The sequence below is a fragment of the Eubalaena glacialis genome, chromosome 15, assembly GCF_028564815.1.
Source record: "Eubalaena glacialis isolate mEubGla1 chromosome 15, mEubGla1.1.hap2.+ XY, whole genome shotgun sequence".
In the NCBI taxonomy this organism is placed as follows: Eukaryota; Metazoa; Chordata; class Mammalia; order Artiodactyla; family Balaenidae; genus Eubalaena; species Eubalaena glacialis.
In genome coordinates, this window is record NC_083730.1 from 46,817,284 (window position 1) to 46,844,039 (window position 26,756).

The 26,756-nt window shown below is 35.9% G+C and overlaps 1 protein-coding gene across 1 annotated transcript in view; it reads right to left on the bottom strand.

Annotated features, from left to right (window-relative positions):
• The window catches only part of DSG1 (desmoglein 1), a 36,767-nt gene extending 22,311 nt beyond the window's left edge, over positions 1-14,456 (bottom strand). The window contains 5 exon segments of the mRNA XM_061169654.1: positions 1,695-1,839; positions 3,517-3,672; positions 4,874-5,005; positions 5,270-5,305; positions 14,409-14,456. Of these exon segments, the coding sequence (XP_061025637.1) occupies positions 1,695-1,839; positions 3,517-3,672; positions 4,874-5,005; positions 5,270-5,305; positions 14,409-14,456 (517 nt within the window).
• Positions 14,457-26,756: the final 12,300 nt, after the last annotated feature.

Here is a 26,756-nt window from a genome sequence, read left to right on the forward strand (position 1 = left end):
ATACGGTTTTTCTCCTTCAATTTGTTAATATGGTGTATCACATTGACTGATTTGCATATATTGAAGAATCCTTGCATTCCTGGGATAAACCCCACTTGATCATGGTGTATGATCCTTCTAACGTGCTGTTGGATTCTGTTTGCTAGTATTTTGTTGAGGATTTTTGCATCTATGTTCATCAGTGATATTGGCCTGTAGTTTTCTTTCTTTGTGACATCTTTGTCTGGTTTTGGTATCAGGGTGCTGGTGGACTCATAGAATGAGTTTGGGAGTGTTCCTCTCTCTGCTATATTTTGGAAGAGTTTGAGAAGGATAGGTGTTAACTCTTCTCTAAATGTTTGATAGAATTCGCCTGTGAAGCCATCTGGTCCTGGGGTTTTGTTTGTTGGAAGATTTTTAATCACAGTTTCAATTTCAGTGCTTGTGGTTGGTCTGTTCATATTTTCTATTTCTTCCTGGTTCAGTCTCGGAAGGTTGTGCTTTTCTAAGAATTTGTCCATTTCTTCCAGGTTGTCCATTTTATTGGCCTATAGTTGCTTGTAGTAATCTCTCATGATCCTTTGTATTTCTGCAATGTCAGTTGTTACTTCTCCTTTTTCATTTCTAATTCCATTGATCTGAGTCTTCTCCCTTTTTTTCTTGATGAGTCTGGCTAATGGTTTATCATTCTTACAGCAGCATTTTTAAAAGTTTAAACTGTAGGTATAGTATTTTAACGAATAGAATTAAAATGTAAGAATTATTTGAACTTACAGGAAATTATACCACTTAACAGTTAAAAGTAACTATGGTAAGTTGAAGTTTTGAATTCAAATGAGACATTATCTCTGCTTTTTTTTAATATACCTAGGACAATCTTCAATGGTACACTAAGCAGTTAATATACTATCCCACCCAAGTGACTGAATATTTGGCAGTTAAAATATTGCCTTTTACAGTAATCCATAAGGAAGAAATTGCGCATTTAGATTTTTAAAGCCCTTGTGTAAATACTGGGTATAGTTTCTAGATTTTCTGGTGCCCCTCCACTGTCATTCCTTGAGATGGTCAGCTTTAAATATATTGTACATGGAGGACCAAAGAGGATTAGGTTTGTAATCCATTTCAAATACATAATATCAGTGACTTGAGTAAAAACAAACAAAACCCATATTTACTAAATCATATATAAGAAGGGGAAACAATGTTTGTTTTGCATGTATTTGTTGTCAAAGAAAAGCTCTTGAAGATTATGGCTACCAAATAGTTTGTCTGGGAGTGATTTCTATGAGTGACTTTAGAGTCGTTAAAATTAAAAAAAAAAAAAAAAAGGCAGTATGAATAGAAATGGATGAGATTCCCCTTCAAAGTAGTCAGGTTGGGAGGCTAAGTTCTCCCAGTGCCTCTGTCACCACTGTGCAAAGTACTTTTGGATTTTTTCCTTAGGAATCTACTACAGAGCTGGTGTGTGAGAAAATGTTTCCTATTACTTTAGAGTTGCTCCTTGTGTATGACAGTTGGAGCTGCTTCCACAGTTGAAGGGAAAGCCATTACGGAGATTTCCTCATGCCTTCCTGTTCTACATGCTTTTCCAACCTTATCTTTTACATTCGTGATATAGTACCTTGACAGAGTTTAGCCTCTAGTTGTCTGGCTGTTAAGAATGATCTGGAAGCCAAAATAGTCTTGTTTACTTAATAAAGTAGATGACTTACTGGCATTAGAATTTTCTTCTATTTGTCCCAGAAAAGTAGACATAGAAAATACCGGAGGGTTGTCATTTATATCCAAAACCCTGACTCTGAGCTCAAGAATTCTCTCCAAATCTTGGCCCAGTGAATTCACAGCCCGACAATAGATCTAGGAGAGAAAAGAGGAATAATTACGTGGTGCAACACATATTTATTAAGTTCTTGCTTTCTTTGAGCACTATGCTAGGCATTGTGGGAAACTAAAAGAACGGTAAGACATATTATTTCCTACTTGAAGGTAGACACAAGTAGTACTTATAATCAGTAAGGGGAGGCAAACACTAACTCAAAATCCCATTTGAGAAAAGGTAACACGATAAGTTACATGAAGGAAGAACAAAATTACTGTGACTTCATAGGAGGATGTAATGATTGAGAGATCTTCAAAGAAAATTTCAACAGGTGGAGCAGGGAATTGGCAGGATGTTTCAAGCAAAGGGATTCATGTGAGGAAGGAAATGGAGTGGAGAAAACTCGTTGTTTGGAATTAGGAATAGGGGTTATGGGGCTTGAGAGAATGTGACAAAGGAGAGTCACACGGGGGCTTCAGAGAAATATAGCATTCATGGGATAGGTGTGGCTATGTGGGTGTTTATATTATTATTTGGTGTATGTAAGTGTAATGTATACTATTTTGCCTATGTGATTTCATATAATCACAAATTTCAAATAATCACAAATATATACATATTTGCCTATGTGATTTTGCCTATGTGATTTCATATAAAAGTGCATTGTGCATCAAGAAAAGCTAATAGGCTGGCATGTTGATTTAGAGTTTTCAGGGAAACATTGTGGGAGACAAGGCAGGAATACAGACTTGGAACAGAAGACTAAAGAATTAAAGTAGTTTGAGGCATACGGAAAAGCAGTATGAGTGAAAGCCTGCAAGCGTAGATTACTATTTGAAGGCATTTTGGAAAATTATGGGGTTTGAATAGAAGAGGTTACAAGATCAAAGAAAGTTTTAAAAATGTCTGTATTTTTATTTTTCAAGTATTAACAAGTGTTGACCCTAATGATAGATGCAAATGGATTAACAGCCAATGGAGCAAGCAGAAGAAAGATGAAAAAACCAAGTTGATTGATTAAGGTTCTTGGACAGGTAATCATGGGAAAATAGATAGCTCTTGGGATAAGCAGTTGAGAAAAAGAAGAAAATCGATCCCATTTTTGGATTTAATTCAGAACATTTCTGAACTGGAGGAGAGAGAATTAATTGTGGGAGTTTGTGATGAAGGGCCTCAGACTTTTTAGTGAAGTTGGTCACAGGTCAGCATCATAAAGTGGAAATGAGGTGGAGGGTTTGAAGTTTTGTCACAGCAACTGTAAAGAATAGAGTGAGATTCGTTAAGGGTGAATTAAAGTATCTCCAAGGCACATTCTGAGCTCAGGTGAACTTGAGCAATGTGATTTTATCATAAAGTATGTTCACTCAGGAAAGGCTCCATCAGGAGCTCCAGAATCATCATTTGGCATTGGAGTTAAGAGGAACCGATATTCTCAACTGAATTAAAGTAAAAGAAGTTAGGTGCTTGCCCTTCCAAACAAACACTTTAGCTTGACACTGGGGACTGACCAGAGGTTAGCATTTTTGCTAAGGCAGTTAAGCAAACACTCCTTTCTCTCTTAATCTTTTGTTTCTTTTGGGTCATAAGATGCTCATGAAATAAGGGACAACCAAAAATGCCTAATATTGAGACTCTTGAAATCAAATCAAGTATGATTTGAGCTTAAGATAGTCCAAAAATAATATAGACCTGAACATACATATTCACCCACTTACAATGAAAAACGGGGTGACCTCTCGATCAACTATGGATGTTATATTAATTTCACCAGTTTTTTGATTAACAACAAAGATTCCATAAGGTGGTTGATCAATTCCTACTCCAGAGATGCGGTATGTAACTTGCTGGTTTGCAGCACAATCTGAGTGAATCTGCAGAAAGAGCACAGGTGAAAACATTACAGGGAGCAAATCAAGAGTGCTATGTTTGATATAAGACAACTATCTTTCTTGAGAATTGTTGAATGTATCTGTTATCTTTTGAGAAATGCTGGAAATAGAGAATTATTTTCCTAGATAAGAGGAATAATAACAGCTCTATATTTTCAATGGTAAATGACAATGTAATAAAAGAAATTCAATTTCTGTTTCTACCAAATTAGAAAAAAGTAAAATATCACCCTAATAAATCTAAATCTATGCAGTCATCTTTCATGCATTCATTCATTCAACATTTACAATGGATTGTATTATTTTTAGTCTCTGTGCTAATGTTGGGGCTAGAGTAGAGAACTCCTTGCAGTCTTAAGGAGTTTACCAATATTATTACATAACTTTTATCTTTTGATTAAAAATTTTTTTAAATGTAAAGTTTTAGAAGAAAGTTTAAAGTAGATTTATGTAGGTGACGAGTTATCTGACTCTGTGTAGAAGATTTTAATTTTGAAAATGAGGAGGATGTATTAGCAGAAAAGTAAGAAGACCACCCCAAATGAAAGGTTAGAGAAACCAGGGCTCTCTTTGAAATAAAAAATTGTATGACTGTTAAGCAATCTTATGGGGAAATCTCTGTGTAAATTTGTGTATATATGTGTATATATGTTTGTATGTGTGAATCTGTGTGTGGGGAATATGTTTCCGTGTGTGTGCGTGCACACATGTGTGTGAGCCCGTGTGTGCAAAAGGAAGAAAAGGGAAAATAAAAGGAAAAGAGAGTATGAAACAGTGTACATTGTGAATGTTCATAACAAAGCCAAAAGTAGGAATTCAATTCTAAGAAATTAGGAGGCAGAAGTAGCACACATTGAAATAGTTCCTGTGAATGTGCTGAGCATTAAATTCATTGTATAAATCACTATATGTTTTTCATCTAGAGTTTGGGGTGACATATGATCATGTACATTAATTTCACCAGTGTGGTGAGTTAATGTTTAACTGTTTACCCGAGTGCCTAAATTTCTTAATTTATACTTTTAATGGCTTCAATTTTCATAATCTGAATGGCTATAGTTTTGTTCTGTATCATAATTTCTCAGTGAGATGTGTTCATAAAATATTTAAAAGACAGGTTCTTTTGAAAATTTAACTCTATCCATTCTGATTTTCAATTTTATGCTTTGGGGTTGATACTTACTTTGGCAATTGGGTTCCTCTTTGAGTTGTCCTCACCTTCACGGCAGGCTGCAGCGAACTTGATCCACTCACGTTTTTGCCTCCTGACGGAATGCCACTTGATGGTGCCATTTTTAGTGTTATAATCTCTGACCTTGGGTGGGCAGGATAAAGTAATAGTATCTATTAACATTTATTCATAATTCACATTCCACTGGAGCTTTTGGAGGATGGGGTAATTATAATGTCAGAAAGAGAGGATGTTTCATTGGGAAAATTGTTAATTTTGATAATCTATTAATTTTAGCATAACATTAACTTTACTTATAAGGATGAATTTTCTTTGGAAAATATGTTGCTTCTCCCAAACCATTTTTCTTATTTTTAATTTGGAAAAAATTAATTTGCTATATGTTACCTGGATTTGAAATTCACTGTTAACTTCCAGCACCACCTGTAAAATATAAGATAACCATAATTAATTTTTAATTGAATGCTTTGTAATTCATGCTATCTCACTGCTTAAAAAAAAATTAAGCAATAGTCTTGTGGGTTATTAGCAGGTGAATTTGGTTTATCTCTCCAGTTCTGATGACGATGCTAAGGATTCCTTTATGTTTGGTTTTTACCTTTCAATTTTGCTCTTCTTTTCATTACTTTTATTGTTAACCTCTTTTTCATTCTTAACCTATGCAGATACTTGTAATCATATGAGCTAGGACATTTGAAGCTAGAACCCAGGGAGAATGAGGGTTGGGAACTCAGGGCTTCTTAGTAAATCTTGTGCCTGAAGAGCTGGAGATACTCGGACGCTATTTAATGATTCAACAGCATGTTATGATACTAAAATATTTGATGATAGTTTTGGGATCTGACTAGCCACAGATGGAAACAGAAAAAAAAATTTGGAGTAAAGAAAGGATATAAAGCAGAAAATATCAGGAAAGCTTTGGAATATTTGCTTTTTCACTGTCCAATTCTAGATGGAAGATTTTCTAGTATTCTTGAAAATCTTAAGATGATAAATCTTTAATTTGCTCTGAAATATGAGAATAAAAAGTTCTAAAATAAAAACAATTTTCTTTATGTAAAAATGAGTTCATATTTGATATTTTATTGTTGGCACTAAACAAAACAGATGATATAAATGCATCCTTCCATAGCAATGAAAATAAATTACAAGACTGTAGGGAGAAATTGCTGTGTAAGCAACTTTCATTAGTCTTTTCTCCTGCATTAAACAATTTCCTGGTCAAACAAGTGAGCTAGTCAAACAGAGCTCAGCCTAGTTTCAGCCTGGCCTTGATCTTTACATATGATTTCTAGTGAAAATCATACATATAATTTAAATTATTTTTCTCTAAAAACAAAGGCATTTCTAAAAACACACACACTTACATGTTAAGTCTAATATATCAATATGCTTAAGACATTGTAAAATATCTATCTAAAAATTAGGTGTGGATTTGAAGGGTTTGCCTACATTTATTAAATTTTAAATTTAATTTAGAATCAATTAAAGATAGTGTAAATTCTTAGTTTTTATTTTTCCCTAAATAAGAAGTTTTGAACTTTATCTGTTTTTTTTTTCAGAATTGCTAATTACGAAAACTGTTATTACAATTAGACTTTATCTGGACTGTTGATAAAAGAAAATTATAGTTTGCATTTTAAAAAATACTAATAATAGTAATTTCAAAATATAGTAAATTAGTTTTTACAGTTAGTTTCAATTTCACCATTAAAGAAAAATAAAATTTTAGTCTCCAAGTACATATTTTTAAAAATTGCCATAATTGATAATTCAGGAAAATATGTATTTATGGTTAATATGAGTGTGTAAAGAGATAATGTTTTTATTATAGGAATTATACACTCCTGGTATCTATTTAATGTTAATCATTATCATTAATCACCATTACAATTCACTGAATGATAACTAAGTACTAGGCAATGTGTTTAGAGAAATCCATGCATTCAATCTTCATTAGTACATGTGGTCAATACTATAATTCTCTCCATTTTACACATGAAGAAATTGAGGTTTGGATATTAATTTAGGGCTAAATACAATCCAACACAATTCAGCCTAAATTTGTTCTTGAGGTGTGGGTTTTACAATAAAGTATAAGAGCCTATTCCAAGTAAATTACTAAGTAAAATATACTACAAAGAATTGACATTATTACAACTTTGAGAATTCAAAATAATTCTGATTTTAATCTAATCTCATAATATCCTTGTGAATTAGGAAGGCTTATATACAATAATAACAACAACAATAATAGTAATACTATGGGGTAGGGGACGGGGTAGAAAAATAAATGGCCCAAATCATCCAAGTTACTTTGGACAAGTAACTGAAATGTTATTGTAGAGTCCTTCTTGGGCACAGAATTGAAATGATGTTAATGCAAATGTGTATTTCTTGCTACCTGTGAACTCATGAACACTTTTTCCTCTTGTTTGTGGGAGTGGGACTGGGGTGTGGGTGTATCTAATTTGTCTGTTTGGAAGCCAATTCTTCATAGCTACAGAGTTGTGTATGCATCTGTTACCTGTCTTGTACTTCCCTTTCCACACTGAAGTGTCAGTGCCTGCTGTTTGTTTTGGAGAACTATGCCAGATGACTAAGAAACCTTGCAACGTTATGGAGCTGGGTCATTCTTCTTCCCATGAGTAGCAACTTAGGCAGAAGACCAAGCAGGTTTCACCACAGTGTCAGGCTCTCAACTGGATTAGTAATTAAAAAACTGCCGAGTCTGCTTAAAAATGTGTTTTGTTGACATAACCTTATTGTGATCTGCTCGGGGTCCAGAAAAAACTCTGAAACAAAGTCACTCTTGGACTTTCAAAGGCAACACAATGAGATAAAAGGAGGACTTGGTAGAGTCAGAAAACTCTCAGTGTACTTCCTCGGTTCTCTGAGCTTTAGTTTTCTCATTTGTGAAATGATGGGGGTAGACTAAATTTTATACAGTTACCTTTTCAATTCTGACATCAAATCCCTGTGTGCAGTAGGAAAATATGGAAGTTTTTTGATCACGGTAAAGGCATGATAAAATTGTGGGTTTAAAAGATTACTCTGCCAACAATTGGTGGGAGTGGTGGGAAGAGTCAGCGATTACAGGCCCCCAGCAGCTGAGTGTTTTGCATGAAATCAGGCCAGAGGTGAGGAGCTGAACAGGAGCAGTGGCCATGGGAACAGAAGGGGGCAAGATCAAGGGAGAGATACTGCATGGTTGAAATTGACAGGGCTTGAGAACCAATGGGATGTGGGAGTCAAGAGAGGGAAGAATCTCAGGTGGCGGCAGTTTTAAACGGGCAGATCAGGAGCAAGGCCATAGCAGAATTTAGCTGGTTAGAACACATCAAGTTTGAGATGCTACAGAAAGGTCTGGGCGAAGATGCTTAGCAGTTTGAAATACGACTTAGCACCGTGAACAATGGTGGTCCGAGACTGATATATGGAGGAATATCTTCGCAGGTAGGTTAGTTGAAATCATGGGAGAATTTGAAATCCCTCAAGAATACAGCAAAGAAACAGCCTGTGGGTGAGAATGAAACTAGGGGAATCCCTGCATTTATATAACTGGGAACAATGACAAGAAACGAGAAATAAAAAGAGAAAAAAGAAGAAGTGGCTGAAAAAAATAGGAAGAAAATATCATTGGATGTCAAGGATGTCAGAGGAAGGGAAAAGTGAAAGACAGATGGGTGTGAACTGTATCAGATATGAAATAGTTGAGCAGAGTGAATCCTGAGGAAATCTGAGATTTTCTGTGACCTTGAACAGGATGCTTTCCGTTGGATGGAACAGGCCCTTTCTGATTGAAAGAAACTGGGGAATAAGATGGAGGGGAAAAGGACATAAACCATTTTATTTTGCCCGTGCTGCGAGGCATGTGGGATCTTAGTTCCCTGACTAGGGATTGAACCCGTGCCCACTGCAGTGGAAGCACAGAGTCCTAACCACTGGACAGTCAGGGAATTCCCAAGAGGGCATAAAGATAGTCACTTTTCTAAGAAGTTTGGTGATTAAAAAAAAAAAAAACAGAAATATGTGATGGTAGAATTAGACGTAGTGTCCAAGGAAATATTTTGGGAGAGGGAGACGGGTTTTTAAAGGAGGAGAAAGAGGAGAGTAAGAAATTTTGATTTGAAAGTGGAGAGGTTCAGAATGAAAGTCCTTGATGGAGATGTCATGATGGGGAGAGTGGGAGGGAATAGGCAGAAAGAAAGGACTTTGAAGACAGAGAGTAGGGAAGAGAGGAGGATGGAGATGGAAATCACTTGATTGGAGAGGGAAGTTGAAGGACACTATCCTTCCAGACAAGATCTAGACCTTGTCGCTAGAATAAAGATAAGGTTATTTGGGGGCAATTAGGGGACTAGTTTGGATTCTGAAATGAGTTGGGAATATGTTCTGTGGAGATTGTGACAGAGAATCACTTAGAGATGAAGACAACGTTGTCAAGCTGAGTACATCTCAACTCTCTTGACCTCTGCCTATGGGTGTTGCTGTGAGTCACTTATACATTCTGTGCCTCAGTTTCCTCATCTGTATATGAGACTAAAGCCCTTTCCAAATAAGACATTCTAAGAAAGCAGTGCATAATTCACTTAAAGCGCATCCTCAGTGAGTCCTCCCTGAATCATTATTTTAGGAGCCAATCCACATATTTTTTTAAAAAGCCACAAGACACAAAATTGCATGCTAATTTCAATGCCTCTCTAATTATACTCATTTTTAGTTATTTCTTTTGATATTGAGGTTTACATTTCTTTGCATGTAATACAAATTGTCTTGAAAGTAAGTGATTTTTATAAGGAAAACCTCTTGCATTTAATAATTGTAAGGTAGTCTTCCACAGTCTTCTTGAAAGTTTTTTAAGCATCAAATTCTGCTGTGTTTAGCTGTTATATACATTACAAGGATGAACCTGAGATAAAGCTAAAATATAATAATCTGCTTCTTTTAAAAAGCCTCCTGTTTTGTCTTTCCTTTGTATTACTTGGACAATAGCTATCAGTCTGGAGTTGACAACACCTTGATAGCTCATTCCTCATATTTGTTTATTGGTTTATTTATTTATTTGACAAATACATATCAAATGTATATCCATACTTGGGTGTGGACCCAACGCTGGATTAAGACTTTCAAAGGGGGCTTCCCTGGTGGCGCAGTGGTTGAGAATCCGCCTGCCAATGCAGGGGACACGGGTTCGGGCCCTGGTCTGGGAAGATCCCACATGCCACGGAGCAACTAGGCCCGTGAGCCACAACTGCGGAGCCTGCGCGTCTGGAGCCTGTGCTCCGCAACAAGAGAGGCCGCGATAGTGAGAGGCCCGCGCACCGCGATGAAGAGTGGCCCCCGCTTGCCGCAACTAGAGAAAGCCCACGCACAGAAACGAAGACCCAACACAGCCAAAAATAAATAAATAAATAAATAAAAAATAAAAAAAGACTTTCAAAGGGCTTAAGCCCTAAAACTATTATGGTAAGCCTTAGATTGAATGTAAATGTAATAGTGCATCATAAAAATACATGTTAGGGAAATTCAGCGTGATTATTTTTATGTTTAATACCCTGATGATTTGTTTGGAGTGTGTGGGGGGAGAAAAAGATAAACTATCCAAAAATTCCCTTTTGATGCCTCTGCTTTGTGAATTAGACATCTACGGAGCAACCTTGCACTGGTGCAAGGCAGTGTGAAGGATACAAATGTGAATCGGAACAGAACCTGCCCTCCAATAACTTACAGTCAAGTCGTTTTATGAGCAGCAGGCAGCCATTAATTTCTGAAGATGTGGTTTTTCCTTAGACAAGGTTGTGCCCTGTGCTCATGGACCAACTGAGAGTATAGATCAGCAACCAGTGGCATTTAAACCACTTTGACTTGCCTAAGTCCATTAAAGGACCCCGCATGCCAAGCATAGCCAGCAAGGGTGACATGACCCAGTGTTCTGTAAGGGTGTTCCCTCACTGAGGGAAGCATAGTGAGTCTAACTGCAGTACTGAGCATGCATCCTGCTTCTGTGTTAGGCCATGCCCATTAGGACACGGGGAACCTCAGCAACAGTGTCCTTGAAGAATGTGTAGTGGAGAAAAGAGTTATCAGAAATTAAGTGCTCTGGGTATAGACAGAGTGTTATTTTTCTAGATTCATGAGCCTTGTTAAGTAGGTAAATCTTATCCTTTAGGGGCCATGCCTTCAGATTTATCCAGTTAGCATTTCCTAGTTCTTTAGGTTTTTCTATTACCTAAATCAGACACAGCAAAATGTTTTACTCTGTGGCAACTCAAACCAATTAAATGATGACAAATTTGTACTCTCTATTTTCATAAAAGTGAAAGAACATGCTGATCTTAAATCTGCTGTGAAATTCCAAAGCTTTTAAGAGCATCATCATTTTGCTTAAATACAATTTATAAACTTAACAGTTGAACTGAAATGCTGCTTCCATTTTCTATAAAATATTTTACTGAAGTTCTAATGTCTGTAATACGTATCACTGTAATATGTGCACAAGAAAGCATAAAGAATCCTCTCTTTTGCTTCTTTTCTGTTTGGTCTGTACTAGTTTGTTAGTCCTTCTCTTGCTTTAGGCATCAGTGAACACAATTATGGAAATTTAAGATGACTGGTTCACGTTAAGTTGATGAACTATGTAATAAAGTATATATTACATTCTGTGTATTTTAGCACTGGTCCTGAGAAATACTCTAAAAACACCTGCTTTATCCTTAATAATTTCAGCTAAGTTCAAATTGTGGAGTTAGTTTATCAAGTGGTCAGAAGGGTTTTTTTTTTAAAGGAAGTATTAACCATGGAAAGAAGAGAAGCTAGGCTGGTATGATGAACTGAAAAACCGATCAATCCTGGTAATAGATAAAGATAGGTTTATTTGTTCTTTGAGTGTAAGCTGCAGAAGTTGGCTTTTATAGAAAAAGACACCTTGAGATTTGTATTGATTTGAGGTGACTTATTGGACCTGGTAAAGTCGCAAGTAAGTTTTAGAAATCAATAGAACTATAAAAATTCTACTGGTTCTACTTTGCTTTCCCACAGTCACCATGCCATACCTTATACCACTGTTACAACCATTCACAGAGATTTCTTATATTTGATGCAAAGGTAACATTGTTTTCTGGTCTAGAATTCATTCTAACCACCCCTCAGCCCCCTGCCAGCCACACACACTAATCTCATGGAAACAAAAAAGAAAGAAAAATAAATGTAGCATCAATAACATTTATTTGGCTTGCAGTGTTATAACAGCTGCAAACTATTGTCTGTCCAGCCAACTTGTCTAAATAATGGAATAGTCGTGTGACAGTCTTGGTCTCTGTAAGAGCAGGTTCTTCAGCTTTATTCTCCCTGATCTAACCCATTAATTTGAACAAGGTCTAACACTTAAAGGTACATTGAGCAGACTACACAACATACTTGTAAATACATGTTTGCCCAGCTCTCAGTGGGTTTGCATTAAAGATACTACCAGCTTAAATGTCTTAAAGGTCTTCAAAATTGTCCAAATATGCTCCCTAATGTAGATTTTAACTTACCAACTTTGAGCAGAGAAGAATATAAAGACTTTACATAGATTTCTTTCTTTTTTTTTTTAATTGGTAAAAGCAAACATTCAAAATAAGACTAGCAGAAAAGAGGATGAGTTTGCTGTAGTGATGGTTAATTTTCAGAAAAAAGTATTTTAAAGCAAAAATAGATTGGATAACTCCAAAGGACAGTTATCCAAATCATCTGGTAAAATCAGTAGTAAAAATAAATTGTGATTTTCTAAACCTCAGAAAGTGAAATGTTTTACAAAAAATGTTACGATAACATGAAATGAAACATCTCAAGTCTTTATAAAATAAGTTCTTTGAGAAATAATTTTCATAAGGTGTATGAGAAACTTATGATTGATTCCAAAGCAAAATATGGCAACAAACAAACAATCTACATATAAACAAACAAAAACTATCCAGACTCAGAAAATAAAGTACAAATGCCCAGAAATCTCTCTACAAAGAAAGTTCAACGAGGATACATGATTTTGACAAAATGATATGTTGTACTGAAGACCGACTAGTTACAATTGGCTGTTTAAAGGAATTTTATAGGATGTAGTTAGTTAGAAATAATCATAAAAATAGTAAAAGAACGCATCGTATAGATTCAATGAAAGTACATAAGCATCTGAATAAACTTTGATCAACTGACACTATAATAGGCCTTAATTGGATCAAATTTATATGAAATTAAAAATAAAAGTATTTTATTATTGCATAATTAACAAGTGCTCCTATGTTCAAATGATGTACTCTGTGGTGCTCATTAATCCCTGCTGTGTCCCAAATTATGATATTGTCTGATCCTCAGGATCACGTCCATGGAATAAGGCTAATGTTTGAAGGGCAGTTTGGAACTACAGCTACAGCTTACTGATGCTCATTTATAACTAAATTCACTGGTAATGGCCTCTCAATTAAAAGTGAATTCAAGCTAACCAGCATATGTTGAATCAAAGATCTACCTTGTTATAGAAACACAACAATCCAGTTCAAAAATTAAGCAAGTAGAGACACATATGCACCACAGCACTACATCTTGCCAAACTGGAGAACAATTTACCTGACACTCGCCTCTTTGGATTATATTAACCTTATTGTGAGAGAGACTACGATTTTCAATTTTTCAACATAAGTGAAATTGAGGCAACACACTGGTGTTGCCCTTAGAATTATCTCTAAAGAAAAGACTAGTAACATGTAGGGGGGCAATGATAAAGCATTCTGTTACATTTCTCTGATCATCAAATGCACAACTTTTATGTCACAGTCATTACTGACTTTCCAGTAGTAAGAACCAGTATCATAATAATTATACTTACTCCTTAATTATAGCCATTCCTTCACCTACTATGTCATTTATAAATCTCCTGTACTGCCATTCTTTTTGAAATTAAAAAATGTTGTTTTAAATGAAGTTACAGTTTAGCAGTGTGGGGCTTCTGATATTAGTGATACGGACCCCCCAACCACATATGGAACCGCTGAGATTGTTTGGATGGTGAAGCCAGTCACAAACAGCTATGATTTTAATTTGTATGGATCCTAATTTTATGTTTTAAAAATTAGAGTAAATCTACTAGCAAAGATACCAAAAGCATGGGAAAATGTCTAGGTTAAAAATCAAGATACACATGTGAGATTAGTTTTCAAAGCCCACCTGCAAAAGAGAATTTGAACAACAAAATGCTATTAAGTAGTGATATGACTTTCCCAAATTCAGTGTTTTCCTGGCATGACTTAGCAATGACTTCGATGTCAGAGATGTGATATGATGAGTTAATATGATGCATTAATATGATCTTGAGTCTTCAATTAAGGAGAGAAACACTATTTAAAAATCTAGTTCATAAAATCACCTTATCATTAACATAAACCTTTAACGGGTTTAGGTTGGAAGTAACATAAAAAACATTTCCTTAAAAGTCCTCACTTGTTTACAATGAAATGACGGTGGAAAGTTTTTAACAGGATCCACTTACCAGGAAAATGAACAGCACTGCAGCTGTTCTGAAGAAGGGCCAGTTCATTGCTGCTGGGTTCTCTTACATCCAAGACCAAGGGAGTTTTGTTTGTTCTTCTCTGTTCTTTTTCCTCCCCCCAACTCAGCTGGTGTCTGCTTAAAATAATTTCTCAGTAGATGTTCTTATGTGCAGGCTTTGAGGTGTTTCTTTCTTCTCTGGGAGCAGGTCTGAAGGTGTGGATAACCTGTCTAGATCCCCACCCTAAAAACTTGGGCTGGTCTCATTGCAGTGCTGAACAAGATCATCATTGCTCGCAGGTAAAAGCTTGGGGACACACCCTCTTCTAGCTGAAAGGCAGCTCTTTGTGAGGTATGGAAGATTCATTCCTTTATTGAAGGTTTCCAGTGGCAGGCATTTAAAATGATCAGAAGTGCGGAGAGTTGTACAACTGATAGGGGCTTTTCACCCTATGCTTTATTTACAGGTTGTTTAGCTTCTTCCCATGTTAAAAAGGCAAGTGGAGTCTGGAAGTTTATATTATTCAAAGAGGATTATCTGGCCCATGCTCCTTGCCAGATCTTCAGGTCACAGTAGAAAATTATAAACTTTCCATTTCAGTGGTCATTAGGAAACAGTCAGTCATTTTCTAAGCTATTTTTTTTTTTTAAACATCTTTATTGAAGTATAATTGCTTTACAATGGTGTGCTAGCTTCTGCTTTACAACAAAGTGAATCAGTTACACATATACATATGTTGCCATATCTCTTCCCTCTTGCATCTCCCTCCCTCCCACCCTCCCTATCCCACCCCTCTAGGTGGTCACAAAGCACCGAGCTGATCTCCCTGTGCTATGCGGCTGCTTCCAACTAGTTATCTATTTTACATTTGGTAGTGTATATATGTCCATGACACTCTCTCACCCTGTCACATCTCACCCCTCCCCCTCCCCATATCCTCAAGTCCATTCTCTAGTAGGTCTCTAAGCTATTTTTTAAGAGACAGAAAATTTGCTAATGTAAAAGTGAGGATTTTTTTTTAAAGCATTAGTTCATACAAGCAAAACTGTGATACTTATAATGTTCCTTGCATAAATCACAATTCCTTTTAAGTGACCAGCCTAAGTCCATGGAAGTCTCTGTTTTTTCTCTAAATGAATATCTTCTTTCCCCAATTATTTTTCTCTCTTTAAGTTTCTGTCCTCTTCAAATGCAGTAAAACAAAATTTAAGATATCACTAAGCCAGCTTAAAAGTAAACAATCAAAACCACCAATTAAAGTCCTGTTGACAGGCTTCCCTGGTGGCACAGTGGTTGAGAATCTGCCTGCTAATGCAGGGGACACGGGTTCGAGCCCTGGTCTGGGAGGATCCCACATGCCGCGGAACAACTGGGCCCGTGAGCCACAGTTACTGAGCCTGCGCGTCTGGAGCCTGTGCTCCGCAACAAGAGAGGCCACGATAGTGAGAGGCCCACGCACCGCGATGGAGAGTGGCCCCTGCTTGCCGCAACTAGAGAAAGCCCTCGCACAGAAACGAAGACCCAACATAGCCAAAAATAAATAAATTAATTAATTAATTAAAAAAAAAAAAGTCCTGTTGATAATTTTAAAAATGAGGATCAGAGCCTGAAATACTAATGGAAACACAGAAATCTGTTCTTCAGATGAAGTGGGTTAAAAGTCAATGAGGATTCCCGAGCCCAGAGCCAAGAATCTATATAGTGAGCCACTTAGAGCACAGGGAATACACTGGAGAAAAGGCTGCCCACACATGCAAACGGGAAACTGAATGCAGCCCTGAAGTCTGTGAAAATAAATAATGACTCTCACAGGGAAGCCTTTGGAAGTGTTCTGGGGTAACCTCCTCTTCACCTGGCAATGTCTCGTATAAATATTGTAAGTGGCAGGAAGTCTATGGAGATCGAAATGGCAGTCTGGAAAAAGAGATCTATCTGATAAGATGTTGATTATGGTCAAAAGGTGTTAAAAATTGTCCCAGAAAGGAAGGATATCTCTGAGGGTCAGAGGTTCTCTAGAATGCTGTCATTTCATTGCAGGTATGTGGCAAAGAAGGTTACTCCACACTGACTTGAAATTTCATGCTATTCATCATGGAGTTTAGAGGGAAGGAGATAGGCTCCCTGTATTTACTTGCTGTGCATAAGAATGCTTATGATAGGAATTGGTTGATGTGAATAAATAAAATAAAAGGGGATGATCAGGCCAAATTTCTTATTCATCAAGTAAGATAGAACGTAAGTATCGACCTGTGACTTAGTCTGAGCAATGTATTAGTAGTAGGCCTGTCTGACCATGAATGACTGAAGACTCACTGGGCGCTGGAGGTGAGAGGACTTGCTCCTGCAAGCTTTCCAGGGGCCAGTGAATGTTTTATCCACCCTGAATTCTGGGCATGTTACTAAGATGTACACAGGGCCTCTTCATCCATGGAATGACTCTTCCCCATGCCCAGTTCTGACTCCACCCCTAACTCAAGGCCTTGTTCCACAGTACCAACCAACTAGAGCATCCTAAGGCAGCAAAGTCTCCAGCAGCTTTCTGGGGAGGAGGTGTGGCAGAACTCCGATGCTGCAGAACAGTGGCTATGTTAATTGTCACATGAGAACTAGTGACAATAAGCAAGAAGTGGGGAAGGGAGTTTATGAATCACCATCCCTCCTCCTTCATCTCTTTCTCTGCGTTTTTCGTTCCTACTCATCTTAATGTCCTTAGAACTGTATCGTCCAATAGACAACTTCCTGAAATGTGGAAATGTTCTCTATCTGTGCATCCAGTATGGTAGCCACTAACCATATGTGGCTATTGAGCATTTGAAATGTAACTAATAGGACTAAGGAACTGAATTTTTAACTTTAAGTTAAATTTAAATAGCCACGTGTGGCCAGTGGTTACCATATTGCCCAGTGCAGAGAGGTTAGAGCATCATTGCTTTTATTATCTTCTATCTTATTCTAAGCCTTAATTCCTGTTCTTTATAAATTCAGCTCCTTCTAATTAAATCTACCCTGTTCTTTTTCTCAGTTGAGGGAACTCTAGCTTTCTGCTTTTCCAGTCAGCACATTTGGTTCCTTTTCCTTTATGCATTTCTATCATCTCAGTTGCCAAGTCCCTTATTTTTGACTACTTGCTGATCCTATTTCTTAATGCCAATGCATTGAGAAACTTTAAAACATATGTAGGCAACAGCACACACCTCTCTCATTTCTATGGTCATGTTTTCTCAGGTATTTCTTCCAGGCCCTTTATCTGTAACCTCACACCCCACTGTGGCATGAGTGCTGTATAAGGTTGCGCCTTCTCTCTGGTCTCACCATACCCTATTTCTACTATGAACAATGTTCATTATGTGTACCTCCACTTACATACCAACAGTTCTCACTTCATGGGAATTTTATGAAATTTGGGGTGATTTTTCTGTTGTTTTTTTTTTTTTTTTTTTCTGGTGTTTTCTGGTAAGCTGACAGATTTTCTCACAAGGATCAAAATTCTCCTGGGAAATAATTTTGCTCTCTCATAAGGCACTGCACACCCTAGAATGTCATCCCAAGTGTCTACGTTTCTATATTTTTTCACAGCTTGGGGTACTGTAATACCCTCTTGAAAGACAAAATAATCAGCATCTTTCACAAGAGGTGATGGATTCTACTGATCTAGAATTTCTTAAGCCTTATTAAAGTGACTATTCTATCTCCCTTCATTTACACAGCACCCATAGCATGGACTCATATATTCCAGAGAAAAACTTTGGAATATGTTTTTATGTTATATGTGAGCCTCTGGTGTCGTATATGTATCTAAACTACCTTAATCAGCTCTAGAAATTGTTTAAAAAATAGGTGAAAGATTTTTCTAAAATCTTAAAAGTGGAGAATTGAGATAAATGTTAAGGATAATAGGAACAGAAACTTTTGTGTTTCCCTCTATATTAATGTTCCTATGAGATGTATTGATTCCAGGTCTTTTTTTTTTTTATAAATTTATTTATTTTGTTTATTTTTATTTTTGGCTGTGTTGGGTCTTCGTTGCTGCACGCGGGCTTTCTCTAGTTGCGGCAAGCAGGGGCTACTCTTCATTGCGGTGGCTTCTCTTCTTGCTGAGCGCGGGCTGTAGGCGTGCGGGCTTCAGTAGTTGTGGTATGCGGGCTCAGTAGTTGTGGCTCGCGGGCTCTAGAGCACAGGCTCAGTAGTTGTGATGCATGGGCTTAGTTGCTCCACAGCATGTGGGATCTTCCTGGACCAGGGCTCGAACCCGTGTTCCCTGCATTGGCAGGCGGATTCTTAACCACTGTGCCACCGGGGAAGTCCCTTGATTCTAGGTCTTGCTCACATTGTTTAAAGTCAGACTATTCCTCAATGAGTCACATAAAAAAGTCTGGGGGATGGAGGCTGCTTTAGATTAAATGAGACTTCGTGTATAACAATCAAATGCAATGTCTGATACTTAATGGGATTCCTGATTTGAACAAAACCGCTACAGAAATAACTTTGGGAACTAAAAATAGAGCTACCATATGACCCAGCAATCTCACTACTGGGCATATACCCTGAGAAAACCATAACTCAAAAAGAGACATGTACCACAATGTTCATTGCAGCACTATTTACAATTGCCAAGACATGGAAGCAACCTAAGTGTCCATTGACAGATGAATGGATAAAGAAGATGTGGCACGTATATACAATGAAGTATTACTCAGCCATAAAAAGAAACGAAATTGAATTATTTGTAGTGAGGTGGACGGACCTAGAGTCTGTCACACAGAGTGAAGTAAGTCAGAAAGAGAAAAACAAATACTGTATGCTAACACACATATATGGAATCTAAAAAAAAAAAAGGTTCTGAAGAACCTAGGGGCAGGATAGGAATAAAGATGCAAATGTAGAGAATGGACTTGAGGACATGGGGAGGGGCAAGTGTAAGCTGGGGTGAAGTGAGAGAGTGGCATGGACATATATACACTACCAAATGTAAAATAGATAGCTAGTGGGAAGCAGCCACATAGCACAGGGAGATCAGCTCGGTGCTTTGTGACCACCTAGAGGGGTGGGATAGGGAGGGTGGGAGGGAGGGAGACACAAGAGGGAAGAGATATGGGGATATATGTATATGTATAGCTGATTCACTTTGTTATAAAGCAGAAACTAACACACCATCGTAAAGCAATTATACTCCAATAAAGATGTTAAAAAAAAGAGAAAGAAATAACTTTGGCGATATTTGGGAAAATTTAAATATAGACTGTTGGGGAATTATTATAACTTTTATTAGTACTAACCTGACTTGAACAAAACACCTATAGAAATAACTTTGGGGGTATTTGGGAACACTTAAATATAGACTGTTGGGGAATTATTATAAATTTTATTAGTACTACGTCCTATTTATTTATTAATAATTTATTAATATCATTTATTGTATCAATTAATTTATATTTATGATGATATTTATTTATTATAATTATATAAAATTATACAATTGATTGTGATTGGCTAATTATAATTCTATTTATTAATATATTTATTGATATGTCTTTATTTTTAAAGATACATGCTAAATTATGTAGGAACAAAATCTCATGATGGCAGAAATTTTTTTAATGGTAATTCAGCAATAAAATAGCTGAAGTAAATATGGCAAAACGTTAACTGTTAAAGCTAAATGATAGCGTATGGTTTTCTCTTTGTTTTCTGTATATTTGAGAATTTTCATAATAAAATTAAAAATAGTGGACTAAAGTAGGTGTTGGCAAATTATAGCCATGGGCCAAATCTGGCTCACTACCTTCTTTGTTATTTTATTGGAACACAACCATACTCATTGGCTTATGTATTGTCTATGGCTACTTTCCCTTTACAACAGCAGAGCTGAGTAGTTATGACAGGGACCAAGTAGCCTGCCAAGCCTAAAATAATTACTTATCTTGCCCTTTACAGAAAAAGTTTGCTAACTCCTGCATCAGACGAATAGTTTGTAATACAAAATATGATTCACTAGTACATTAGTTGATTTTAGGAGAATTCAGAAGATTGATCTAGAGAGTGTGCACAGAAATCAGGAAGCAATTAATTATTGAAGAAAAGATACATCTTGATAATCAAATTATATTTTTAGTTTTATATTTTCAGAACAACTTTATTTAATTGACTAGAATAATCTATAGTCTAACTCTTCTTCCTTTTCTTTAAATCAGATATAAGGAAAACTTTTTCATTTTTCTCTAGTCAGCTCTAGAATGAGAGTCCAACATTATCACATCTTTATGCGTTTTTCTCTATATAGAAAGAATATTCATTAGCAGGGGAAAATCTCATGTGATTTTGGAAACACTGGACTTTACTTAAATATTTTATGATAAAATGAAGATGGTGAAAGAGATTTGTTTTTATTGTCAGTTTTTAAAACAATATTTAAAAATATTTCTAATTGAACATCCACTGCATGCTCAGTACTATGCTTGGTGCTATGTAATGTTCAAAATAATTTTGAACCCTATTCTTAAAAAGGTTACACCATAGTTGCAAACATCCTGAAACAAAAGTATTACTACTCCTTTCTGGAAGACTGTCCGACTCACACACATATGTGTATCAGCTACCACCCGAGGGTACTCTTTGAATTTCATGTGCAAGTTCAGTCCTCCCTTTTACCTATAATAAATTGTCATCAATTCAGTTCTACAATATTTTTTTCTGTGGCCTTCTCTGTGCCTAGACTAGGCACGGGAGTTACAAAGATGGATGCAGCATGGTCCTTGCCCTTAAGTGCCTCCAAGCTAGCTGGGATGAGAAAGAAAACACACTTTTTCCCAACTTGCTAAATAGAAACATGCACAAGGTGCTTTGGGAATCCTACACATTTATGATACAATAGAATTGATCCCTAAAATGCTTGATTTCTTCTTTTCTTTGTAGCTTACCTAAATCAACTCTTGATATACTTTAAATTTGTATCTGTGCCTTTCTGTCTTCATTTTTGCTGTCATAGATCCCCTCCTGGCCCTCTTCACCTGACATTGCCAGGCCACACCTCTAATTGCGCCGCTGCGTTCTTCCCTTTAGTTTTGTATTCCTCTTCCAGAATATTGTTTCTGAAACATTGCTTTCCTTATGTCATGCCTCTTCTTGGGTAACCACAGTAATCATATTTCCTCCCAAATCAAAATGTCTTAATATTGCAACCTCTCAGAGGCAAATTTATGTCTCCAACTTATTTACTGTATCTGGTGCAAACAAAATGCAATCACCCTCTATCGTTTCAAGATTTTCCACCATTGCCTTTCATTTTTGAAGACTCTGCTTTTGATGATGATGATGATGATACTGATATGTTTCAGGGTAATATATTCATTGATGGCTGTCTAGAATATTTTCCATTTAGGGGTGACCATATAGCCTATGAGATGGTAAAAAGTTTACTTCATCATTTTCAGAAACTGTTATTTGACTGCAGTTTAAAAAATTCAGTTCCACCAACATTCTTGAGCCCTACTAGGGACTGTACTAGTTTTTAGGAGAGGTAAAAATGGGTAATAGAAGTTTCTGTCTTGATGAACTGGTTTGCAAGGCAGAAATAGAGACACAGACATAGAGAACAGACGTATGGACACCAAGTGGGGGAAGGGGAGTGAGATACATTGAGAGATTGGGATTGACATATATACAGTAATATGTATAAAATAGATAACTAATGAGAACCTGCTATATAGCACAGGGAACTCCACTTCGCTATACAGTAGAAACTAACACAACATTGTAAAACAACTATACCCCAATTTAAAAAAGTAAATAAAGCAAAGCTGAAATACGGAAAAAGAAAAAAAAGAGGTTCCTGTCTTTAAGAAGGCTATAATCTTGACTGGCTCTCAAAGGGGTGATGAGTTTTGTCTCTATTACAAGGCACATTGATGTATGTGCGATAAGAAATGCATATAGTGAGTGTTCTGAGTCCTGCAAAAGGGAAATAATTTCCCCATTAAGGGAATTGGAGAACACTTCATGGAAGAGGTAGATTTTGAAATTTTTAGGATGACTACATTCTCAACAAATGGAGATGTAGATGGGAAAGAAGGCAGAAAGGGATATGTATTTTTCAGGCCAGAAAGGAGTCAGTTGGACCTAAGTATATTATTTATGTTGTTGAAGGTAGCAGGGCTGATGAGTTTGAATGCCCTGTTGAGGAATCTTCATGGTATTATATGGCAGACAAAGAACCACTGTGGGCTTTTGAACAGGTATTTACCTAGTCAAAACTGTGCTTAAGGAATTTGTCTGGGAAACTTTGTGGTTAATGGATAGAGAAGAGACACTAGAGACAGAACGATAAACTTGGAGGCCACCATAATGGTTTAGGTAATGAACCTGAAATAGTGTGGTTTCAGTGGGAAGGGAAAAAGAGATAGACGTATGATGGAGGTAAAATGGACAGTACCGAATGATAGACTTAATGGAGGTGGACGAATAACGTATTGGGGACTGGAGGGGAACACTTCCCTCCTTTTGAAATTGGGTGCAATGGAAGAAAAAGGAATCTACCTGAGGTTTAGTGTAAGAACTGATCAGTTTTTAACATTTTGTTTGTGTTCTGTTTTTTTTCCTTTTCTGCTTAAAAAGATTCAAACCTTTATCCAGACTTAAAATTTGTTAATATTTTGCCACGTTAATTCTCTCTTTATGTACAAATACGCTTTTTTGGTGTATTTTGTATAATTTGTGTATTTGAATATTTTCAATATTTTTAAAGTTGCATATATCATGACACTTCATTTCTACAGTATATAACTCCTAAAACAAAGACTTCTGCTGTATAATCAGTTTCAGTGTCCTTGATGCAAAAAGCATCAAAAAGAATAATGATGTTAATGAGCTATGACACATTGAATAAAAAAGAATACGTGAGTTCACAGTGTTCCTCAGAAGGGATGGTGGTGATGAAAAGTAAACTCTTCTTTAGAGAAGGCTGTCAGCTAATAAATATAGAAAAAATCATAGATTAGAAAATTTTAATGTTGCACCCAGCAATGTAATAAGTGATTCAGGTAAAGATCGTCAATGGGTGTTAATATTTTTGAGTGAAGCTTTGTTGGGAAACCAGGTATTTCATGGTCTCCATATATCACATCATCTCACCAACGGGGCAAAACTAAGCATTGCCCAAAATGGGACAAGCTGAAAACATGTACCTCCTTGCATGATGCAATCAAAATTATATAATGTCACCCATGTAATATTCTTGCCCAAAGTGTTTAACCTGAATCTTCAAAGGAGAAAACAATCAGAAAAAAATCTCAATTTTGGAATGTTCTACAATAAAATGATCTGAATTTTTCAAAAATGTCAATGTTATGATATACAAAATATAGTGGGGGATTGTGCTAGATTAAAGGAGACTAAAAGGACATCAAAACTCCACACAGTATTCGATTCTTAATTGGATCATAGAACATCCAATGGCAATGAAGAATAGCAATAAAGGGCATTTATGAGACCAATGAAAAAAATTTGAGTTGTGACATTTTAAACTCTAGAAAATATCATGTTTTTACTGTCCAGTTTTCTAAATATTTTTAGCACCAATATACACAAGACAGAAAGCAGGAGTAGCATTATATATTATTGATAAAATTTAAATAAAGACATTTTTAAAGGAGACAATAATTAAATATGGTGAAGATGTCATTATCATGAATATTTTTGCATCAAATAAAATAGCATAACATGTTCAAAGGAAAAAATACAAAGGAAAGAGATAGAACTAAGAGATTTTAATTTATATCTTTAGTCATTGACAGATTATAAAAATATGATTCTGAAAATAAGTTAGACAAAGACAGCAAAAGCAAAAAGCAACCCAACAACAAAACCAAATGGAACAATATTATTCACTGATAAAGTTGCTGAAGTTTGAAATAATATATTGCCATATGAATTTGGGGAGCACATTAAAAGAATAAGTCACAACCAATTGAAATTCTGTCTAGTACAGTAAGGTGGTTCAAAGTTAGAAGCATCTATTACAATATTTAACCATTGTAACAACTCAAAAAAATAACTTCCATAGGCGCTTAAAAAAGCTTGATGTAATTCATCAGCTGTTTTAAAATGAAAGAATGAAATATAAAGAAATGGAATGATCTTTAACTTTATAAAAATGATGTATCATACAAAAATCTGCCATTATGCTTAGTGTTAAATTGTAAACACATTTTTTTAAATCAGGAAAATGATCCCACTATTATATAATATTTTCTGGAAGTAATAGCCAAATGCAAATATTGGAAGGGAGTTAAAATTATGATTATTCATAAAACATACATTTTTCTACATGGGAATTCCAAGAGAATCAATTAAAAATTAATGCAAACAATATGAAAATTTATTAAGGTGGCTGAGTCCCTAATTAATAACAAAATTCAATAATCTAAACAATTATTTAGAAATATACTAGTTTATAGTAGCAACTATAAATGCACTACCTCATAATGAAGCAGAGAAGAAATGTGTAGAATCTGCATGATGAAAACGTTAAAGTTTTCCTGAGGGTCATAGAGAAGACATGAACCAATAGAAAGACATACTTGTTTCTGTGCAGAAAAGCAATATGACAAAAAGACCCCCCAAAATTCTTTTTTGTGGAATTTGACAAAATGATTTCATATTCATATCAAGTAACAAATAATTAAGAATAGAAATTTAAATTCTAGTATATGAAAAGTATAGTAATGAGAGAAGTCAAGCCTTACAAAATATTAAATATGATGCTACAGTAATTAACACATTTTGGAACTGGAAAATGAATAAAAAATCAATGAAATAGATTAAGAATTTCAGGTATAGATTTAATGTATAATTAAAGAAAGATCTCTGGTCTGAAATACAGATGGCGTCTCAGACCACTAAGAAAATGTACATAATTCAAAAGATGGTATTGAGGCAGGTGGCCAGCCACTTAGAACAAAATTAACCTACTCCTTATACCAGAAAAAATTCCAGATGGAGAAAAGACTTAAATGTAAAGGAAGTCAGTCATAGAAGAAAAGAACTGAGTAAAAATTTAAATACCTTGAAGTAGGGGATATTGATCTAAATCCCATAGAGTTAAGGATTGATGAATTTTAGCAACATAAAAATTAAAACATGAATATAGCAAATAAGCATAAGCAAAGAAAAAAGAGGGATAAGCTAGAAAGAATTTGTTTACATGTGTAACAAAGTTCAGTTCCCATAATAAGTAGTGAGCTCTTGCAAATCTGTAAGAAAAAGTTGACAACCCAAAAGAAAAAACCAGCAAAGGACATAAGTAGATCTTTCACTTAAAAGGACATAAAATGATTCATAGGCAGAAGTTGCTCAATCTTAATCATTATTAGATATATAAATAATAGCAACAACAGCAACAACAAAAAAGAACAAGTAAAAATATGTCACCAATCAGATTAAACATTTGATAACAAAAACATTAGATAATACCCGTTGCTGGGGAGGAAGTAGGAAAATGAGACATCATCTCCTTGACTGAAAGTGGAAGTTCCAGTTGGTAAAATGTTTTGGGAAGGTGATTTGACCATAGCTAACAAAAATTTAAATATACATGCACTTTGATGCAACAATTTCTATTCTCTGAATTCAGCCCATTCGATGCATTATTTTGTGAGGCTTGGTCCTACGTTCCTTTTCCCTATCTGGAGTCTCTAGATTGGTCTCATGCAATAAAAACCTACAGGTAGATCTACAGAGTCCAGGCCTGTTTTACTCTGAACTCCAGACCTGTACATCCAGAAGCCTACTTGACGTCTCCTCTTGGAAATTTCAAATGCAGCTCAAACTCATCGTGTTGAAAACTCATGTTCTCTTTGTCACATTGACCAGTGTCCACTTCCCTGGCAATAAGACCACCATCTATCTCTATCTAGTTGTTCAAGACTGAAGCCCAAGAGATGTTATTGACACCTTTTTCTTTTTAACCTTCCATTTCCAATCTGTCACCAAATTCTTTTGATTTTACATCTAAAACATCTCTCAAATTCATTCCCTTCTCTCCATCTTGACCATCACTGTCTTTCTTAGGCAAGTTATTATGGTCCCTCACCTGGATTATCATTGTTGTTACTTCCTAACAGATGTGCATCCATTCCAGCCAGCCTCCAATCTGTTTACTACTGATACATGAGTGCTGGAAAAGGCATTTTCAAGAGCAAAATCCCAAGCCTATAAATATGTTTTTAAACCATTCAATGGCTTTTAGCATAAAAGGGAACACAAATTTTTAGTTTAGGCTAGAAGGTCCTGGGTTATCTGACACTTGTCCACTTTTCAGTTTCACCTTTTACCACATTCTATTCGTAAGGAGTT